At 58.3% G+C, this 17,192-nt stretch overlaps 2 protein-coding genes across 2 annotated transcripts; both read right to left on the minus strand.

Moving 5' to 3' along the window:
- Positions 1-1,824: 1,824 nt before the first annotated feature.
- Positions 1,825-12,548, minus strand: TAP2 (transporter 2, ATP binding cassette subfamily B member). Its single transcript, XM_084891104.1, has 12 exons — positions 12,396-12,548; positions 11,587-12,086; positions 11,392-11,506; positions 9,272-9,402; positions 8,878-9,083; positions 5,093-5,290; positions 4,842-4,970; positions 3,694-3,882; positions 3,401-3,574; positions 3,097-3,256; positions 2,753-2,889; positions 1,825-2,507 (listed from the first exon to the last, which is right to left on the minus strand). The coding sequence occupies exons 2-12, from the start codon at positions 12,077-12,079 to the stop codon at positions 2,313-2,315; spliced, it is 2,127 nt and encodes a 708-aa protein (XP_084747230.1). The 5' UTR covers positions 12,080-12,086; positions 12,396-12,548; the 3' UTR covers positions 1,825-2,312.
- Positions 12,549-14,258: 1,710 nt separating this feature from the next.
- PSMB8 (proteasome 20S subunit beta 8) lies at positions 14,259-16,869 on the minus strand. Its single transcript, XM_084891193.1, has 6 exons — positions 16,689-16,869; positions 15,836-15,983; positions 15,571-15,682; positions 15,317-15,446; positions 14,767-14,971; positions 14,259-14,561 (listed from the first exon to the last, which is right to left on the minus strand). Exons 1-6 carry the CDS (start codon positions 16,833-16,835, stop codon positions 14,473-14,475), a joined length of 831 nt encoding a protein of 276 aa, XP_084747319.1. The 5' UTR covers positions 16,836-16,869; the 3' UTR covers positions 14,259-14,472.
- Positions 16,870-17,192: the final 323 nt, after the last annotated feature.

Genomic DNA, 17,192 nt, shown 5'->3' on the forward strand with positions numbered 1-17,192 from the left:
GTTTCTCTGTAAGGATAAGCATAGAGCTCCAAGCAGGGACTGGCAAACCATGGGGAGGAATGGGAGTGGGGCTTTCCTCTGTGCACCGTTTTGTGCCTTTGATTTTAAACCGCATCAACAAATTGCCTATTCAATACATTGTATCTTAAAAAAAAAAAAAATAGTGGGAGGGAAAGTGGATGCAGAAGTATAAGCAACAGCTCTAGATGAGTTTGTTGTAAAACTAGCAGAGGCCACCTCTTCCTAGCTCTGTGGCCAGAAAGTCAGTACATGTGTCCAAGCCTCTTGGATTTGGGGGTTGCAATACCTGCCATTTAGAATTACCTTGAAGATAAAATAAGAATATATATCAGGCACAGCACAGCAGTAGCATTCAGGAAGGACTCGATAAATGATTATTATTGTTATTGAATTACTTATAATTCATGAGTTCATAAAACTCTGTTGGAAACTCAGGGTTTTCCCAGAACCACTAGATGGCATCAGACTCAAATAAAGGGGCACTCCTTTCTCTTGCTGAACACCCAAAACAGGGGAGATGTTTGTTTTCCTTATTCCCTAGTCCTTTCCCTCCCATCCCACAACTCCACGCTTCTCTGCATTCACCACTCAGCTGGGGCACAAGGGCTTGAAGTTCAATGCTGACCAGAGCGGGGAGGTAGCGCTGCTCTGGGCTCCGAAAGCTCCCTCTTTCCTTTTATATCTTCCTTTGTAGCGAGTGAAACATGACTGAGTGGGAAGGATACTGAAGGTCAGCGACAAGAAGGGAAATCACATGGTGTTGGGGCGGGCAGGGTGAATGAAGAGAATAGAACTCTGGGACAAGCAGGACTCCCTGTGGTTGCTAAACAGGCCACACCTGTAGGGTTTGTCTGTCAAGACCGACCGCCCTGACTGCCGGGGAACATTCTCCTGTGTCCCTCGCATAGGTGTGCCTGGGAGTTTGTCCTGAGATAATTGGGGACACCTTAGGCCCCCACGGTCTGCTGCAGCTCCCTGCACTGGCATCGGTGCCCGACTCTTCCTCCGGCTGTCACTGCGGAGCCCTGGTTTCAGGCGGCTTTCCTTTCTGGGTTTAAAGTATCGAGTCTGTGGGTGCAGCTGTAGTGAGGATGCCACAGAATTTTAACAGATCTTCTTCATGAGCGCTGGTTTCCACAGGCTGGGAGGCCCGGGAATTACGATTCCCATGTGTAAGTGCAGGAAGAACTTTTTTGGGGGGGGGGGGAGCGGGGGGAGGAGGCTGGCCTGTGTCTCTCCAAAGCCGTGTTTCACCCTCGTGACCTGCAAGCCCCAGCTGTGGCGCTGCGGGCGGGCTGGCAGCTCTTCCACCCGCTGCCGCTGCCCAGTTCCAGGCAGAACAGAACTCACAGCAGCAGCCCTGGCCCGCCCACTGCCGGCTGGAAAGTACCTGCCGTTTCTGAGAATGTGAAAGCTTCCGCTTCCTAGAATCAGAGCCTTCACCGGCAGCCCCTCCCTGCAGCCGGACATGTGTACAGCTCTGCTTTCATTGGCTGGTCGCCGGAGGAGGACCGGGAATGAGGACAGTGGGAGAAGAGATGTATTCACATACCAACAGGCATGTAGTTTTGCCTGCAATGAATGGAGCCCTGTGCCAGGCAGGGGTAAGAGCTTATTGTGATTCATGGCCTAGTGTGGGAGTCAGGCCTGGATTCAAACCCCGGCTCCACTGTGTACTCTCGGGGAAGTTATTTAATCTCTTTGAGACTCGGTTTCTTCATCTATAAAACGGGGATAATACCCACCTCATAGGATTGGTAACTCAAAATGGTAACACAGGAAAAACACTTGGCACAGTTCCTATTCGCATTAAACATATAAACAGCAGTTACTATCCATTTTTTATTAACGTTGTTATTTATGGCACTGAGCTCTGCCCCTGGGGCGCTGGTGGGAATGGGGAAGGACTGGGGACTATGGCTGTCCCTGTGGCTGTACAGCTCTCAAACAGACACAGCACCAGCAGGAGGCGGAAACGCAGCAACCGTCACCTCTGGGAGGTGGAGCAGGTCAGCCCTACTTCTCTGTGTGAGTGTGTGCTGCTCAGATCCCAAGGAACGTATTTAAAATACATTGATTCTGCACAGTACCCGGCTGCAGCAGGCACTGCGCTGCTCTTCAAGGAAATAAGGTCGCTGGGCAGACAGCCCCCTCCGCAGACAAAGGAACGTGTGGGTCCAAATCTGTATTCACGGAGCGATGGGGCTGCAGGGAGGTGCAGCCCGGGAGGCTCAGAGCGCACTGCTCCTCCGCGCTGCTCCTTAGAAGGCCGCGGGGGCCAGTGGCGGGCCTCAGTCCTCCAAGCCCTCCAAGCCCTCCAGCTGCTGCGCCAGGCGGGAGTAGAGGTCCTGGCCCGCCCGGAGCTGCTCGGGCTCCAGCAGCTGCCCCTGCCGCAGCACCAGGACCTGGTCGGCGCGCTGCACCGTCTGCAGCCTGTGCGCGATCACCAGCACCGTGCGGTCCTTGCGGCAGCGCCAGTCCTGCAGCTGCAGGGGTCCCAGCCTCAGGAGGGCGCCGCACCCCAGCGCGCCCCTGCGGTTTAGGGTCCCGAAGGCGAGAAAGCCAAGGGGCAGGAGAGGGACCCACAAAGGCCGCACTGTCCCCTCAGCCGCAGCAGCCCCCGCGGGACTGCCCCACAGCACCAAGCTTCATGCCCCCCCTCCTCACATCCCCCCCAGGAAGCACGGTGCTCCGTCCTCGGGGCCCTGCCCGCAGGCCCACCCACACTCACCGCCTGTTCGCACTCCACGTCCAGGGCGCTGGTGGCTTCGTCCAGGATGAGCACGCGAGGGTCCCGCACGAGGGCCCGCGCAATGGCCAGGCGCTGCTTCTGCCCCACGGCCAGCAGGCTGCCCTTCTCCCCTATGTCTGAGGGCCCGGAAACGCCGCCCTCACTTACAGGTACCCTGACCCTCCCTACCCTCCCGCAAGCCGGGCCGCACCGCGGAGTGCCTGGGAGAGGGGGGCGCTGGGGGGGGGGGGGGAGCCTGGGGAGGCCAAGGAGCAGAGCCGGCGCAGTTACAGTTACAGGGGCGCCGCCCTCACCCACAAAGCAGCCCGCTGGGCAGACGGTACCTGAGTGCAGTCCCTGCGGCAAGTCCCGGATGAACTCATCCGCCCGGGCCGCGCGGGCCGCCTCCAGCACCTCCTCGTCGCTGCAGAGCTGCAGCCCGTAGGCGATGTTGTCCCGCACGGAGCCCGAGAACAGCACGGGCTCCTGCCCGACCACAGCCACCTGTGCGGGAGCGGCGGCCTGGCACCTGGCGGGTCTCCTCCCCCGGGGGGCCCCCAGGACCGTGCCCTCTGTACCCGCCCCCTTCCGTCCCCCCCGCCCCGCCCCACCCCGCCCCCGCCCCCACCCCGCCTTCCTCCCACGCACCTGCCGGTGCAGGTAGCTGTGCTCGTACTGGGCCAGGGGCGCCCCGTCCAGCAGCAGCGCCCCCGCCGTGGGCTGGTACAGGTTCTGCAGCAGCGCCGCCACCGTGCTCTTCCCCGAGCCATTGGGCCCCACCAGCGCCGTCATCTGGCCGGGGCGCAGCGTGAACGTCAGCCCCTGGGGAGGCAGGAGAGACTGAGGGCCTCTTCCCCTCAGAGGCCGGGCCGCCCCCCTCCTCCCCCCACCTCCCCGCACCTGCGGTCCCGCCCGAGGCCTGGCGGCCCGGGCAGCCGCACCTTGAGCACCAGCTGGTCGGGGCGGTGCGGGTAGGCGAAGCTCACATCCCGGAATTCCACCAGGCCGCGCAGCGCGGGCGGCTCCAGCGTGCCGGGCGGAGGCAGGTTCGGCCGCCGGTCCAGGTAGCGGAACACCTTCTCGGCGGCGCCCACGTTGCTCAGCATGTCCCCGCACATGTACACCAGGGTCTGGGAGACAGGAGGGAGGGTCAGCCCCCCAAAACCAGCCTCCGCTGCGCACCCGCTCTGCCAAGCCCCACACCCCCAGCCACACTCCCCTCATCCAGGCAAGTGTCCACCTTGAAAGGTGATCTACAAGCCGCGCCAATGCCCCCGCTCCCGCCCGGCCGCTCCCAGTCCCGCTGTGGGTGTGCTGGTGCCCAGACCAGCCCCGGAGGCAGGGCGTGCTTAGAGGGGCCCTGTGCCCACCCGCCTCCGCAGGCCTCCACACAGAATGCTCAACCAACGTCTGGGGAATTCACAAAATGAAGCCAGGATGAAGTGACGAGCTGTTTCTGAAACCCGCTCAGTCCAGGCAAAGAGCTAAACGCTCCTTCTGCCTTTTCTAGTCACACCACACGGCTGGGCACCAAGCAGTGGGGACGTGATGGGATGGCAGAGTCACTGCTTTGCAGCCCGGGGCTGATGCACCACAGCTCCGAGAGAGAGAGAGAGAGAGAGAGAGAGAGAGAGAGAGAGAGAGAGAGAGAGAATGTACGGGTACACCCACTACATGTATGACACAAGTGCAGACTGAGCACTGACTACCGTATTTGGTGAATTTTAGGAATCATTGTTAATTTTTCAGGTGTGATAATGGCTTTGTGGAGATTATATATATATATATATATATATATATATATATATATATATATTTCAGAGAGAAGAGAGAGAGAGAGAGAGAGAGAGAGAGAGAGAGAGAGAGAGAGAACAAGGTGGGCATGAACTGACCCTTGCTGAAGCGTGTGATGGGTACATGCGGGTCATTAAAGTCTGTCCGTGGGGAGGGGAGGGTATGTTTTAAATTCTTCATATCACAATGAGCTGGGATTTTGTTTTGTATTTTTAAGGAGAACCAATAAATCCCAAGGCCCAGAGGCCAGAGAGAACACAGAGGGACGGAGAGAGCATGCGCGCTGCTGACGCACCTGCACGTGGTGGCCCACGTCCTCCTGGAACAGCAGGAAGGAGAGCAGCCCGCCCCGCGTGAGGTCCCCCGCCAGGATCTGCCGCAGCCCGCAGCTCAGCATCAGCACCTGCATGGCCAAGTGCAGCATCTGGAGGGAGGAGAGAGGCGGCGCTGAGAGACCCCTCCCATTCCCTCCCACCCAGCCCCGCCCTGGGCGCCCCCTCCCTACCACCACCACACCCAGCCCCGCCCCCAGGCACCCCCGCTCACCCTCCGGAAGAGCAGGTAGAGGGCCCTCTCCAGGTCTCGCTGCCACCACAGCTTCCGGCACCGTTCCAGGGCCTCCTCGTAGCGACAGGCCTCGTGCTCCTCAGCCCCAAAGCTGCGCACGGTCTTCAGCCCTCCAACTGCCTCCCGCACCACCTGCCCCGCCTGGGCCACCGCGTCCTGGATCTCCAGAAGCACCGCCTGGGAACGCGGAGGACATGCAGGAGTTCGCAGGCAGAAGGCAGCATCCCAGCCCCGACTTCCCCGTCTACCTAGGAGCACAGCCCTCTTCTTCCCTCTCCCTTACATTTCCCGGAGGAAATGCGTGAGGAGGGAGGGGACAAGGGAGCACCCACTCTCGCGCTGGTGAGTGTAGGGCACACTATTTCCCTTCACTTGAGCACACACACACACACACACACACACACGTCTGAACAAGAGAGGTGGGGTCGTTTCCCTAGGAGCCACGGCTACTTCACAGAAGGTGGAGATGTAACTTAACATGGACCACAGACCGAAGACCGACCCCTGGTGCCCTGGCGTGGCTCAGTGGCTGACTGCTGATCTATGAACCAGGAGGTCATGTTCAATACAGGTCAGGGCACATGCCTGATTGCAGGCTCCATCCTCAGTAGGGAGCCTGCAGGAGGCTGCCAACCAATGATTCTCTCTCATCGTTTATGTTTTTTCTCTCTCTCTTTCTCTCTCTCTCTCCCTTCTCCTCTGAAATCAATTTTTTTAAAAAACTTTATTTTTTAATGGACCAAAGACCAATACCTAAGAGCTAAAATTATAAAACTCTTAGAAGAAAACACAGGGAAAGCTCAGGACACAGGATCTGGCAATGGTTTCTTGGATATGACACCAGATGCACAGATAACAAAATAAAAAATAGAAAAATTGGACTTCATCAAGATGAAAAACTTTTGTGCAACGAAGGACGCTATCAATAGAGTGGGAAAGAAATGCACAGAACTGGAGAGAACATTTGCTTATCGCTCATGAAAGGATAGAACACAGAATATACAGAGAACTCCTACAACTCAACAACTTAAAAACAACCCACTTTTAAAATGAACAAAGGACTTCAATAGACATTTCTCAAAAAAAGATATAAAAATGGCCAATAAGCATGTGCTCAATGACACTAATCATTAGGAAAATGCAAATCAAAACCAGTGAAAAATCACCTCACAGCCATTGATAGTTATTACTTTTTAAGTAAATATATAAATGCATGTTATTCTACCATTAAAAAAGGAAATCTACCTTTTTGTCATAACATGGGCCTTGGCAACATTATGCTAGGTGAGATGTCAGAGAGGGCAAAGACAAAAACTGTATGAGCTCATTTATAAATGGAATCTAAAAAAAAACCCACCAAGTTCAAAGAAAAAAGATCAGATTTGTGGTTACCAAAGGCTGGTGTAGAGGGCAGAAAAATTGGATGAAAGTGGTCAAAATTCCAATAATAAGATAAATAAGTGCAAGGAATGTAATTTTATAAAACACAGAAGATAACAAGTGTTGGCCAGGATGTGGAGAAACTGAACCCCCGTGCATTGCTGGTGAGAACGTAACATAGTGCAGTGGCTGGGCTCTTCAAAACATTAAACATAAGGTTACCATGCAATCCACATTCTACCTCTGAGTATACGCCCAGGAGAACTGGAAGCAAGGATGCAAACAGACATTTATACACTTGTGTTCCTAGCAACACTATTCACAATAGCCAAAGGGTGGAAACAACCCCAGTGTCCATCGACAGATGGCTGGATAAACAGACTGCTGTCTGCACCGATGGAATATTACTGAGCCTTAAAGGAGAAAGACCTCCCGGCCAGCTTGGCTCAGTGGTTGAGCACTGACCTATGAACCGGGAGATCACTATTCCATTCCTGGTCAGGGCACATGCCCGGGTTGCAGACTTAATCCCCATGTGGGGTGTGCGACAGGCAGCCAGATCCATGATTCTCTCGCATCGTTGATGTTTCTCTCTCTCCCTCTTCCTTCTTTTCTGAAATCAATAAAAATATTTTTTTTAAAAAAAGGAGAAAAATTCTGACACATGCTACCACATGGATGAACCCTGAGGACATTGTGCTAAGTGAAGTAAGCCAGTCACAAAAAGACAAACACTGTATGAACCCACTGATAGGATACTTACATAATCAAACCCACAGACAGAAAGCACATGGTGGCTGCCAGGGCCAGGGGGAGGGAGGATGGGGATTTATTGTTTAATGGGCTGGAGTTTTCACTTGAAAAGAGCTCTGCAGAGCACAGTGGTGATGGTTGTGAGACAGACCAGTAAGCCAGGTCAAGTGGGATGGGGAAACTGAGGCAGGGAGCTGGACACACTGCAGAGCAATGTACAGCAGATGCAGAAGGTCTCCTCCCTAGAGACAGCATCTAGGCCTCAGCTGTGTTTCAGCCTCAGGCTCACAAAGACAGCACCAGGTGGGCAAAGCCAGGACCAGCTGCGATGCCTGATGACTCCCTGCCCTGACACTGACCAGTTGGTGGAGACCATGGCCCTGAGGGAGCCCACCTAGAAAACTGATGAGTATTCTGTTGAACACACCCCCCAAAAACCGGAGACCTCCCCTAAGATTCCTTCCTGTGAGAAGATAAAGCCTCAAGACAAAGGACCCAGGTGGGCTCTCCCTCTGGGGAGCAGCCGGCCATAACCTTTCTCTCTTCTTCCCCCACTTCTCCCCTCTCCCAGCCCCCACAGGCGTGCATCTCCTAAACCCTAAAGGACCCCACAAGGCTTGCAACCAGGGAGCAATGGGCAGCTAACCCTGAACTGCCCCTAAGGCCCCCTTGTCTCTGACTCCCTGAGAGCTAGGGCGGCCCAGCCGGGGCTCTCCTGTAGCTTCTTCTAGGCTAGGCCCTTCGTGTTTTATGCCCGCAGCTCTAATAGACGTTCCCTCACAGCGACCTGGACTCACATTGTAAAACGTTTCCTGCATGAAGTCAAGAACCCATACACTGCTGGCCAGTCTCGAGCAGACCTGCTCGGGGCCAGGTCCCCTTTCTGGTAACGGTGGTACAACAGTGTGAATGTGTTTAATGCCACCGAAATGGCATTTTTAAAAAACATATTTCTATATTGGTTTCAGAGAGGAAGGGAGAAGGAGAGAGAGATAGAAACATCAATGATGAGAGAGAATCATTGACCAGCTGCCTCCTGCACACTCCCTACTGGGGATCGAGCCCACAACCCAGGCATGTGCCCTTGGCCAGAATCGAATCGAACTTGGGACCCTTCAGTCTGCAGGCTCACGCTCTATCCACTGAGCCAAACTGGCTAGGGCTGAAATGGCATTTTAAAATGGTGAGAAAGGGTAATTTTCTATGTTACACACATTTCCCACAATTTTTGTAGAAGAGAGAGATGGGGCTAACATGACCACACACTCTACCTGCTCCACACTCCTGCTGATTACAAGGGGAAAGCTCTGCCTAAACCCTCAAGGCGGCAGTTTTAATCTTTTGTGGGGAAGTTTCGTGCACACTCCGCTGAGAACCTGATGGAAATTACCCTCTCCTCAGAAAAATGTGCCTTCCCTCCATCCTGCTCTCTCTCCTCCACCTCCCCCCACACACACTCACTCTCTCTCTCTCTCTCTCTCTCTCTCTTCCCCCCCCACACACACACACACAAGCACACACACGCACATATAGTCCCAGGGGTCGTGGACCTTCTGAAGCTGTCAGAACTGCTGCCCTGAGGGCTGAGGAGAGACCTCTAGGACTGGCTCTTCCCTAACCGCCACTCATACCTGATGGCGGCCATTGTACACCTTTTCAGCCGCCATTGTGAGAGGCATCTCGAACAGAGACAGGAGGGTGAGTCGAGGCGACAGGTTGAGCATGAAGCTGTACAGTCCCAGCACTTTCACCAGGCTCCGCAGGAGCACGTTGGCATTAAGAGGAAGCCAGGAGCTCATCAGTTTGGTATCCGAGTTCAGCCGTGAGTTCAGCTCCCCTGGTAGGACAGAGCAGGTGAGGGAGCCCCGTGCAATGTAGACCCAGCAACTGCCCCTGCCCCTCCCCCTGACACAGCCCCTCCTCTGAGCCCCTCCTCCACGTGCAGGCCAGGGGGCAGGCTGTGTGCAGTGGAGGGAAAGCCCTCCAGGCCCCAGTGGTCTTAGTCTCCTGGACTCCAGGCCCCACCTGTCTTAGTCTCCTGGAAGAAACTCAGGTCCTGGTGCAGAAGGGAGGAGAAGAGCTGCTCTCGGACCCGCAAGTTGATCCTGGACATGGTGAAGAGGAAGCAGCCTCCTCGGCAGCCAGCGGACAGCGAGCTGTGGGGTCAGGAGGGATGGGACGGGGAAGGGGACCGAGAAGGAGGGAGGAAATGAGTGAGGGAAACAAAGGAGAAAGCACAGAATGACAAGAAATGCAAAGTTGGGGGAAGTATACCAGGACAGGCAGGAGGGAAATGAACCAGACAAGGACAGTGGCAAGAGGGGCAGAAATAAGCAGAGGACAGGAAGGAAAAAAAAGAAAAAGAAAAAAAAAGGCATAGTGAGCAATACTGCAGAACCAAATCCTAACTCCTACAAATTCACCAGTATTGATGCCACAAGCAAGGGAAGAACACAACAGAAGTGAGGAGATGTTGTAAATAGAGATCAGCTGTGACTGCCTGGCCTCCCCCGGCTATCCCTCCAGGCTTCCCCTCTGGCTCAGTCTCCTTTCCCCCCACCCAAAGTCCTTCCTCCTCGCCCTGGTTCTGACTTCTCTGAGGGAACCGCCCTCCCAAGCCCCTGGCCCTATCTTGTTGTTCCCCACTCTACAGGCCCTGGAGTTGGACAACTCCTCTTGGACCAACCAGATATCCTAAATAATAAAAGGAAAAAATGCAATTTGTTCTCCAGGAGTTCCACCCACTGGTTTGACTGTTCGCTATGATGCATGTTGACCACCAGGGGGTGGCAAAGAATGAAAGGAGGCCCTGGCCAGCAGCCAGAAACCTCCCCCCATCCCCATCAGTTCTGCTCACTGCCCAGGCCTAGGGACCCTACCTGTGCGCGAATTTAATGCACCAAGCCTCTAGTTTACAATAAAATGTGGAGGGGAAATGTGAAAGCATGGAAATGAGTTTTACAAAATATGGGTTTCTCATACAAATCTAGTACCAGGTTTGGGAGGCTGTTGGGATATAGTCAATCACAAAATGATGAGGGTTTGGACTTTGACCACAGTGAGGACAGAGAGAAGAGAGCCACAGAGAAACACTGTGAAAGCAGAAAACGACATGGCTGGTTCTGAGCATGATGAAGGCATCCCTGACGCAGATGCTGGAGCCCAGGGGACTGATGCTCTCAGGAAGGGGAACAAGCCCAGGAGGGAGGGTGAAGCACCCGGAGCCCCGGCCGGGTATGTGGAGTGGGAGGTGAGACTGGGCTATCCGGGCCAAAGGTCAAGGGGGCACCTGGGTTACAAGGCTGGAGCTGGGCACGGAGGTGTGGATCTTGGAGTCACCTACAGAGAGGAACTGAGTCAGCTCAGGGGGAAGAATGTCCTTCAAGATGGAAGGCCTGAGTGAGGAGGGGAGCCCCTGTGTAAGGTCAGAGGAGGAAGTCTCCAGAGTGACCTGGGAAGAGGAAAGGGGGTCATGAAAGCTAACTGGAGAAAGAGATCCACAGTGAGAGATGGTTCCAGGCCCACGTGCTTCAGAAGCTAAGAAAATTGGTGACCGGTTGTTTTTTTTTTACGTTTGTTTAAAAATAAAAACCACTTTTGAGAAATCGGTTTCAGCAAAAATGGAATGAAGACATAATGGTTTCTGGGGCTGCTGGGTGCGAGGGTGAGGAGAGTGAGCAACTCCTTCACCTGTGTGCCTCGCCCACCTGGTCCTCGCCCCCGCCCTCAGCGGGCAGTGGGTGCTGGCAGCTGGTTCCTGGGTGTGTCTGAGAGGGAAAAGCAATGAGACGGGGACAGTAAGGTGGGGACAGAAGAGCGACAGGGGCAGGGTAAGCTCTTCAGAGTCAGAGGGAGAAACACCCGCCCTGACAAGAGGGTGACTTTGGAGACAAGCCTGAGGCGGCGGGAGAAGACTAAGCAGAAGGAGAATTCCGTGGAGATGAAAACGCTGAGGCACTGAGCCTCCGCCTGCGCTCTCTGCGCTGTGATCATGTATCATGTATGAACTTTGAGGATGGTGGGCAGGAATGGCGAGTGGAGGGGTGAGCGGACGCAGGAAGCAGAAAGGCGGCTCCGTAAGCGCGCCCAGGCCTCGGTTTCAGTGCCAGCTGCGACTGCGCAGGGGCCCACCGCCCACCACCTACCTCCCCAGGGAGAAGAGACACATGAAGAAGATGGCGCTGGCGAAGGCTTCGGGGTCAAAATCGCCTCCCAGGATGTCGATCACCCGGCCAGAGTAATAGGGGATCAGCATCTCCCCTGCAGCCAGGAGGGTGAGTCAGGGCGGGCAGGTGCCAGGGCCTTTCCCGCCGCGTCCCCAGCGCCTCCCCCTGGCTCACCCAGCACGGCGACCACGAGGAAGAAGAAGGCGGCGGCGAGCAAGGGCAGGTCCGGCCTGGAGAGCCTCAGCAGCCGCCACATGAGGGCGTGGCTCTTCTCCGGGCCCTGCTCCCCGCCCGGGAATCCGGGGGGGCTGAGCACGGCCCACGCCGCCCCGCTGAGCGCCGCGGCGCCGTACCCCGCCAGCAGCCAGCTCCAGGGGGCTGCAGCCACGCTGGCTGGGGGCGCACTCAAGGCCCCCGGGCTCAGCGCCCGCAGGGAGAGGAACAGAGGGGGCGCCAGGCAGAGCGCGGGCAGCAGTGTCCCTGCCGGGCCCAGCAGCCCCCCCAGCTTCAGCAGACACCACAGACCCCCAAGCCGCAGGGTCCCCTCCAGCCACAGCCCCGGCAGCCCCCGGGGGAGCAGAGCGTCCAGGGTGCCCTGGAGCAGCCGGAGCACAGCCCAGTCCGCCAGCAGCAGGGAGGCCCAGGGCCTCGGGTCGGGGAACAGCATGGTGTGCCTGCGCGACGGAGGGCGAGAATTAGGGAGCTGGAGTCCCCGCTCAGCCCGCCCCTCCCTACCCCCACTCCGCCCACCGACCCCGAAAGCTCCCGGGTGCGCGCGCCCGTCGGTGCATCCTCCCCGGACCAAAGGCAGCAGCCTGCCAGGGAGCTGGGAGCCTGGCCGGGGCCTTCGTCCTTAAAAACCCCGCGACCCCTGCCCGCCCCGGCACCCTCGGGTCCAGGGGCGCAGGAAGCAGGGGCGCAGGGGGCCAGCAGGCTGGGCAGCGTCCCTGGGAGCGCTGCGGGCGCCCCCCGCTCGGACTCACCGGCCTGCAGCTCCGGAGGTCTCCAGGTGAGATGCTGAAGGCTAAGCTCGGAAACCCGCTCCCGCACCTCAGCCTGGCTTCCCTTCGGTCCGCCCTCCCCGCCTCCAGCCCCAGCCCCAGCCCCCAGGATGTCCCCGCGCTTTTCCTTTCGCTTTCACTTCCTGGCCCGGCACTGCTCTGCGCCTCGCGGCCACCGGGGGGCGCGCGACACCGCAGACGCCGCGCCAGGGCCCCCTTCAGGCCGCACCTGCTGGCCTGGGAGCCTCTCGCCCTTAGCGACTGTTACTCTAACAGAGAACCGTTGCAATTTTTTAAAATTGTCACGAAGTTTCAAAAAAAAAAAGCCCTATACTTGGAGAACCACCGGATTGTCTTGCCTCCATGTCTTACTACCCCCAAACTGAAGCCGTTTTGAGAAGTGCCCTCCTCCTTCGCCCAAGCTCCAGTTTGAGGGTCTTGGGGTAAAAACAGCAAGTCCGGAGCGAGAAGCACACAGGGCCTCCCACACAGAAGGCAGCAGCCTCTCAGCTTCCGCGCGTGAGGGACGGACTTGGTTTCACTGAGAACCCAGTGGCCAGGGCCCTGCAGGTCCTGCCTGACCCAGAGCCTATCTATGGGCATGCGCACTGGCTGATTCCAGAAATGACTCTTCGGGTTGAAGCTACCTCCCAAACACAAGCTGTCCTAGAGGTGAGGCTGGGATTCCCAATGACCCTATTCTTAAATATATATTTTATTGATTTTTTACAGAGAGGAAGGGAGAAGGATAGAGAGTTAAAAACATCCATCAGCTGCCTCCTGCACACCCCGCACCGGGGATGTGCCCGCAACCAATGTACATGCCCTTGACCGGAATCGAACCTGGGACCTTTCAGTCCGCAGACCGACGCTCTATACCAGGGGTCTTCAAACTACGGCCCGCGGGCCACATGTGGCCTGCAGAGGAGTCTGATCCGGCCCGCCAGGTTTTTTGGGCAGTGAGCACAGCCGAGGTGTTACAGTAGGAATTAGTAGTTCATATAGTCCGGCCCTCCAGCTCTCTGAGGGACCGTGATCTGGCCCCCACTTTAAAAAGTTTGAGGACCCCTGCTCTATACACTGAGCCAAACCGGTTTCGGCCCCAATGACCCTTTTGAAACCTTGTTGGTCTGAGTACCAGTGAGTCACTTCAAACTGGAAACCCTGGGGAGGGAGGAACTTAAAGTGGGGATCACTACAATTTCTCCACCCCTGTCCGTGTGGGATTTCAAGGATCTCTCCCTCATGAAAAAGCTTGGTGCTCAACTTCGACCTACTTTCAACGTGTCCCTTTAACAGCTCTCCCCTGGGAGGTGGCGGGCCACAGGCCACATTCCTCCCTGCTGCCCCAGCGTGACCAGGAAATCACAGTGCCTCTCACTTTTCTAACCTCCTGACCTTTCCTATAGCCCCCACTTGAGGGCGTCCTCCTCATCTCTTCCCCTTCAACCCCGGTCCGGTCATCCCGCGATGGAGCACAGCCGCCATGACGCTGAGCCCCAAGGCCCATCGCTACAGTCCAGCCCAGCATCGCCCGCCCACGTGCTGTTTCAGTCGGTGGCGCCGTGTTTCCAGCCACCACACCCCCGCGAGGGGGGACTTTGTCATCCCACGCTGTCAGTTCAGAAACGGTTGTTCTAGGGCCCTACCCTGAATTAAACTGCAGCCCCGGGTCCACCGGTGACGATGAGCGGGGTCCTGGGTCCGGAGAGCCGCACGTGGCAGCAAAGCCGGGAGAAACACTGGGCGAGGCCCATTGCTTAAGTGGGGGGTTGAGTCTGTCTTCTCAGGAAATGCTTTTCTTTCTTTCCTGTCCCCGCCCCCACCTCACAGCCACAACACAGAGGCTTTATAACCGTCTCCTTTATTGTACTTAGTGGGGCACCCAGATGGCTGAAGGGGGGGAGGGGTGCGCGACACAGAGCACACAAAGGACAGCCCGCCCCACCCCTGCCGCTCCCGCTCCTGGGCTCGGGCCAGGCCCTCTTTCTCCGGGAGGGTGAGCTGCCGCAGGCCCAGGAGGTGGGCTCTCCGGGGGCCTGCCCAGCCGCCGCCTCCGTCACTGCTTGGCCTCCTGGTACTGGTGCATCAGATCGCTGACGTCTGTGCTCTCCACTTTCACCCAGCCGTCTTCCTTCATGTGGTACACTGCGGGCACGGGAAAGAACCGGGGGTCACCCTCCGCTCCGGCAAGTCCCCGTAATGATGGTATGCTGAAGGCCGTGACAACAGCACACACCACAGCCCTTGCTACTGGACTGCAGGACCCCTCATCTGGCTCTGGAAACCTCCCCCCCCCCACCCCCAATGTCAACCCCCTCCCGGCCCAGGGCTGGGAGCGCTGGTCCCTTACTATTGACGACGCCTCCAGAATAGCTGTCTCGGTGGGTGGCGTGAACAATAGCCCTGCGGCCCAGGTCATAGGCCTCTTCCGGGCTGAGGTCCGGCCGGTAGCCACTGTCCATGACCCCGTAGGCGTAGGAGTTCCCGCTGCCCGTGGAGAACATGCTTCCTGAGAGCCGGGTCCCATTCTCATCCACATAGTAGAGTCCAGGGCCCTAATGGATGCGACAAGGGCCCGGGTTGGAGACGGAGAGGGAGTCGCTGGTCACACGCGGTTTCAAATGCGACCCGTAAAGAGTGGACAAAAGAGTAAGAATTTACCGGGGGAGCACTTAAGTAACAATCACAGCACCTTGGAGGGGGAGGAGCAAACGTGACATCAGCTCTTCTAGCGAAAGGGACAGGCGGACGGACCCATGGTCCCCACCTGGGCCCAGAAATGGCCGTGGACATGCAGCGAGAGCCCTGTGACCGCGGACCTTGCAGGGGAGGCAGTGGGAGGGCCAGCGGGGACCGATCTCTCGTCACCAGCGGGGGGTATGGAGGATGAGCGCACCCACCTTCTTGTCCCAGCCGCAGATCATGCTGCCCATGGAGAGGCCCATGCCCCGGTACTGGCACATCATGTTGGAGAGCAGTTTGGAGGCTGCTGAGACGGAGATGCGCTCCCCGTTCCGCAGGTAGTACAGTCTGGGGGGGGGGGGGGGGCGGTGAGCGAGCTTAGAGGGCAGGGTGAGGGTGAGGAGCACTGATCTCAGGGCCCAGGATCCAGAACTGACCGGGAGCCTCAGGGGGCAGACGAGGGGCCGCCTACCTGCACTCCTTGGCCAGCAGACGCTCCCAGTACTGACAGTCGGCCGCACAGCCCGACATGGTGCCAAGCAGGTAAGGGTTGATCTCAATCACCTTGTTCACCTTTAAGGTGGCTGGAAGGAGACGGGTTTGAGAGAGGAGGAATGGCCCACAGCAATGCCTGGGTGTCCCACGTCAGCACCGGCCTCCATTTGGGTGCAGAGGCTGGGCCCTGCTGGGAGGAGGGCCCAGGGCCGGGAGCTGGCCTGGGGGGGTGGGCCACTCACCGATGTAACTCCCCGCCGAGGCCCGGGAATCCACGGCCACGATCACTCCGTGCTGGAACTTGAAGGCCAGCGTGGTGGTGCCGTGCGCCATCTCAATCTGAACGCCATTCTCCCGGTCCCCGCGCAGGGCCTGCAGGAACTCGGGGGGCTGGGCGGGAGGAAAGGCAGGGAGAGGGCCGTAAAGCTCCTGCAGGAGGCTCCCTGGGGGGCGGGGGGCTGGAGGGCCTTCAGGCCAGAGGTACAGAGATTCCCCAACCACGAGTGACCGGATCGTCCACAGCGGACTCCACCAGGAAACGGCCGGGAAGGAAGGAGGCGGCCCGCACCGCCCGCCCCGTGGCTCAGCACAAAGAACAGCAAGAAGAGAAGGTGACCACAGCCACGCGCTGAAGGGTGGCGTCGATGGTTTTTCACTATTAGGTCACGTCACCCTCACAAAACACGTTATCACTGGTGTCCCCACTTTACGGGAGGCCCCAAATCCAGCCTGCGTGCCCTTGATCCAGGACACACCCAGTGAGGGCTGATGTCCGGTGCATGGATTTTCCGAAGCCGCCTCAGGGCCTGTGCCGTCGGGCAGCCGGGAGGGGGGCTTCGGGCTGTGTGATGGGAGCCTGGCCCTCGAGGGGCGCCCCTCCTCCCCTCCAGTCTCCTCCCAACCTGCTCTTCCTCACCCTCAGAACCAACCCTGAGGCCCGCGCGGCGGGCCCACGTGGCCTCTCCCCGGCCTCGGCCCACCGCGGCTCCCGCGGCTCCGGGGGCCCCTCCGCGTTGCCCCGCCAGGGCCGGGGCCGGCTCCGGGAGGACCCGCTCCCTCCGCCCGCCCCGCCTCCGGCTCTCCGCCCGCCCTGACCTGCATTCCCCGCGGGACGGCGAGCTCCGGAGACCGCGCGGAGAAAATGTAGTGTCCCGGGTCCGAGCCGGGCCGGCCTCCCGAGAGGGGGAGCGCCCAGGCGCCGGGCCGCGCTCCGGGGGCTCCGCACACCTCCAGCAGCGCCATGACGGCCAGCACCGGGGATCGGCCGCTGGCGCAGGAGGAAGTGAAAGCGAAAGCTGCAGCCCGAAGGGGAGGGAACCAGAATGTCTTCCACATCCCCCGGCCCTTTCCGAGAAGAAGGCAGGGGGGTGGGGAGGTGAAGATGGGGGTCAGGTGTGTGCCGGGACAGGCTCCTCCGCTCCTGCTGCCAGGACGGCGGCAGCCACGGGGCGAGGCTGTCGGAAGAGAGGGAGGGAAGACCAGCGGCTTCGAAAGCCCCTCGGCCACGGGTTCCGGGAGACACCCTTGGGCTCCCGGGAGGCACGGCGGCTCGGGCATCCTCTGTGGACTCATACGCAGCGGGCGGGAGTCGCCTCGTGT

This window comes from Pipistrellus hanaki (genome assembly GCF_964339955.1).
Source record: "Pipistrellus hanaki genome assembly, chromosome: 7".
Taxonomy (NCBI): domain Eukaryota; kingdom Metazoa; phylum Chordata; class Mammalia; order Chiroptera; family Vespertilionidae; genus Pipistrellus; species Pipistrellus hanaki.

What these genes read in the sequence shown, in the direction of transcription:
- TAP2 (XM_084891104.1), bottom strand. Translation starts at nt 12,079, where the DNA reads ATGCTGTTCCCCGACCCGAGGCCCTGGGCCTCCCTGCTGCTGGCGGAC. An exon ending in TGTCTCTTCTCCCTGGGGAG is followed by an intron (nt 9,403 to 11,391) that starts GTAGGTGGTGGG and finishes CTGACCCCACAG; the next exon opens with CTCGCTGTCCGCTGGCTGCC. An exon ending in ACGTGGAGTGCGAACAGGCG is followed by an intron (nt 2,508 to 2,752) that starts GTGAGTGTGGGT and finishes GGACCCCTGCAG; the next exon opens with CTGCAGGACTGGCGCTGCCG.
- PSMB8 (XM_084891193.1), bottom strand. Translation starts at nt 16,835, where the DNA reads ATGGCGCTGCTGGAGGTGTGCGGAGCCCCCGGAGCGCGGCCCGGCGCC. An exon ending in CTGCTGGCCAAGGAGTGCAG is followed by an intron (nt 15,447 to 15,570) that starts GTAGGCGGCCCC and finishes CCCCCCCCCCAG; the next exon opens with ACTGTACTACCTGCGGAACG. An exon ending in TTCTGGAGGCGTCGTCAATA is followed by an intron (nt 14,562 to 14,766) that starts GTAAGGGACCAG and finishes CCGTGCCCGCAG; the next exon opens with TGTACCACATGAAGGAAGAC.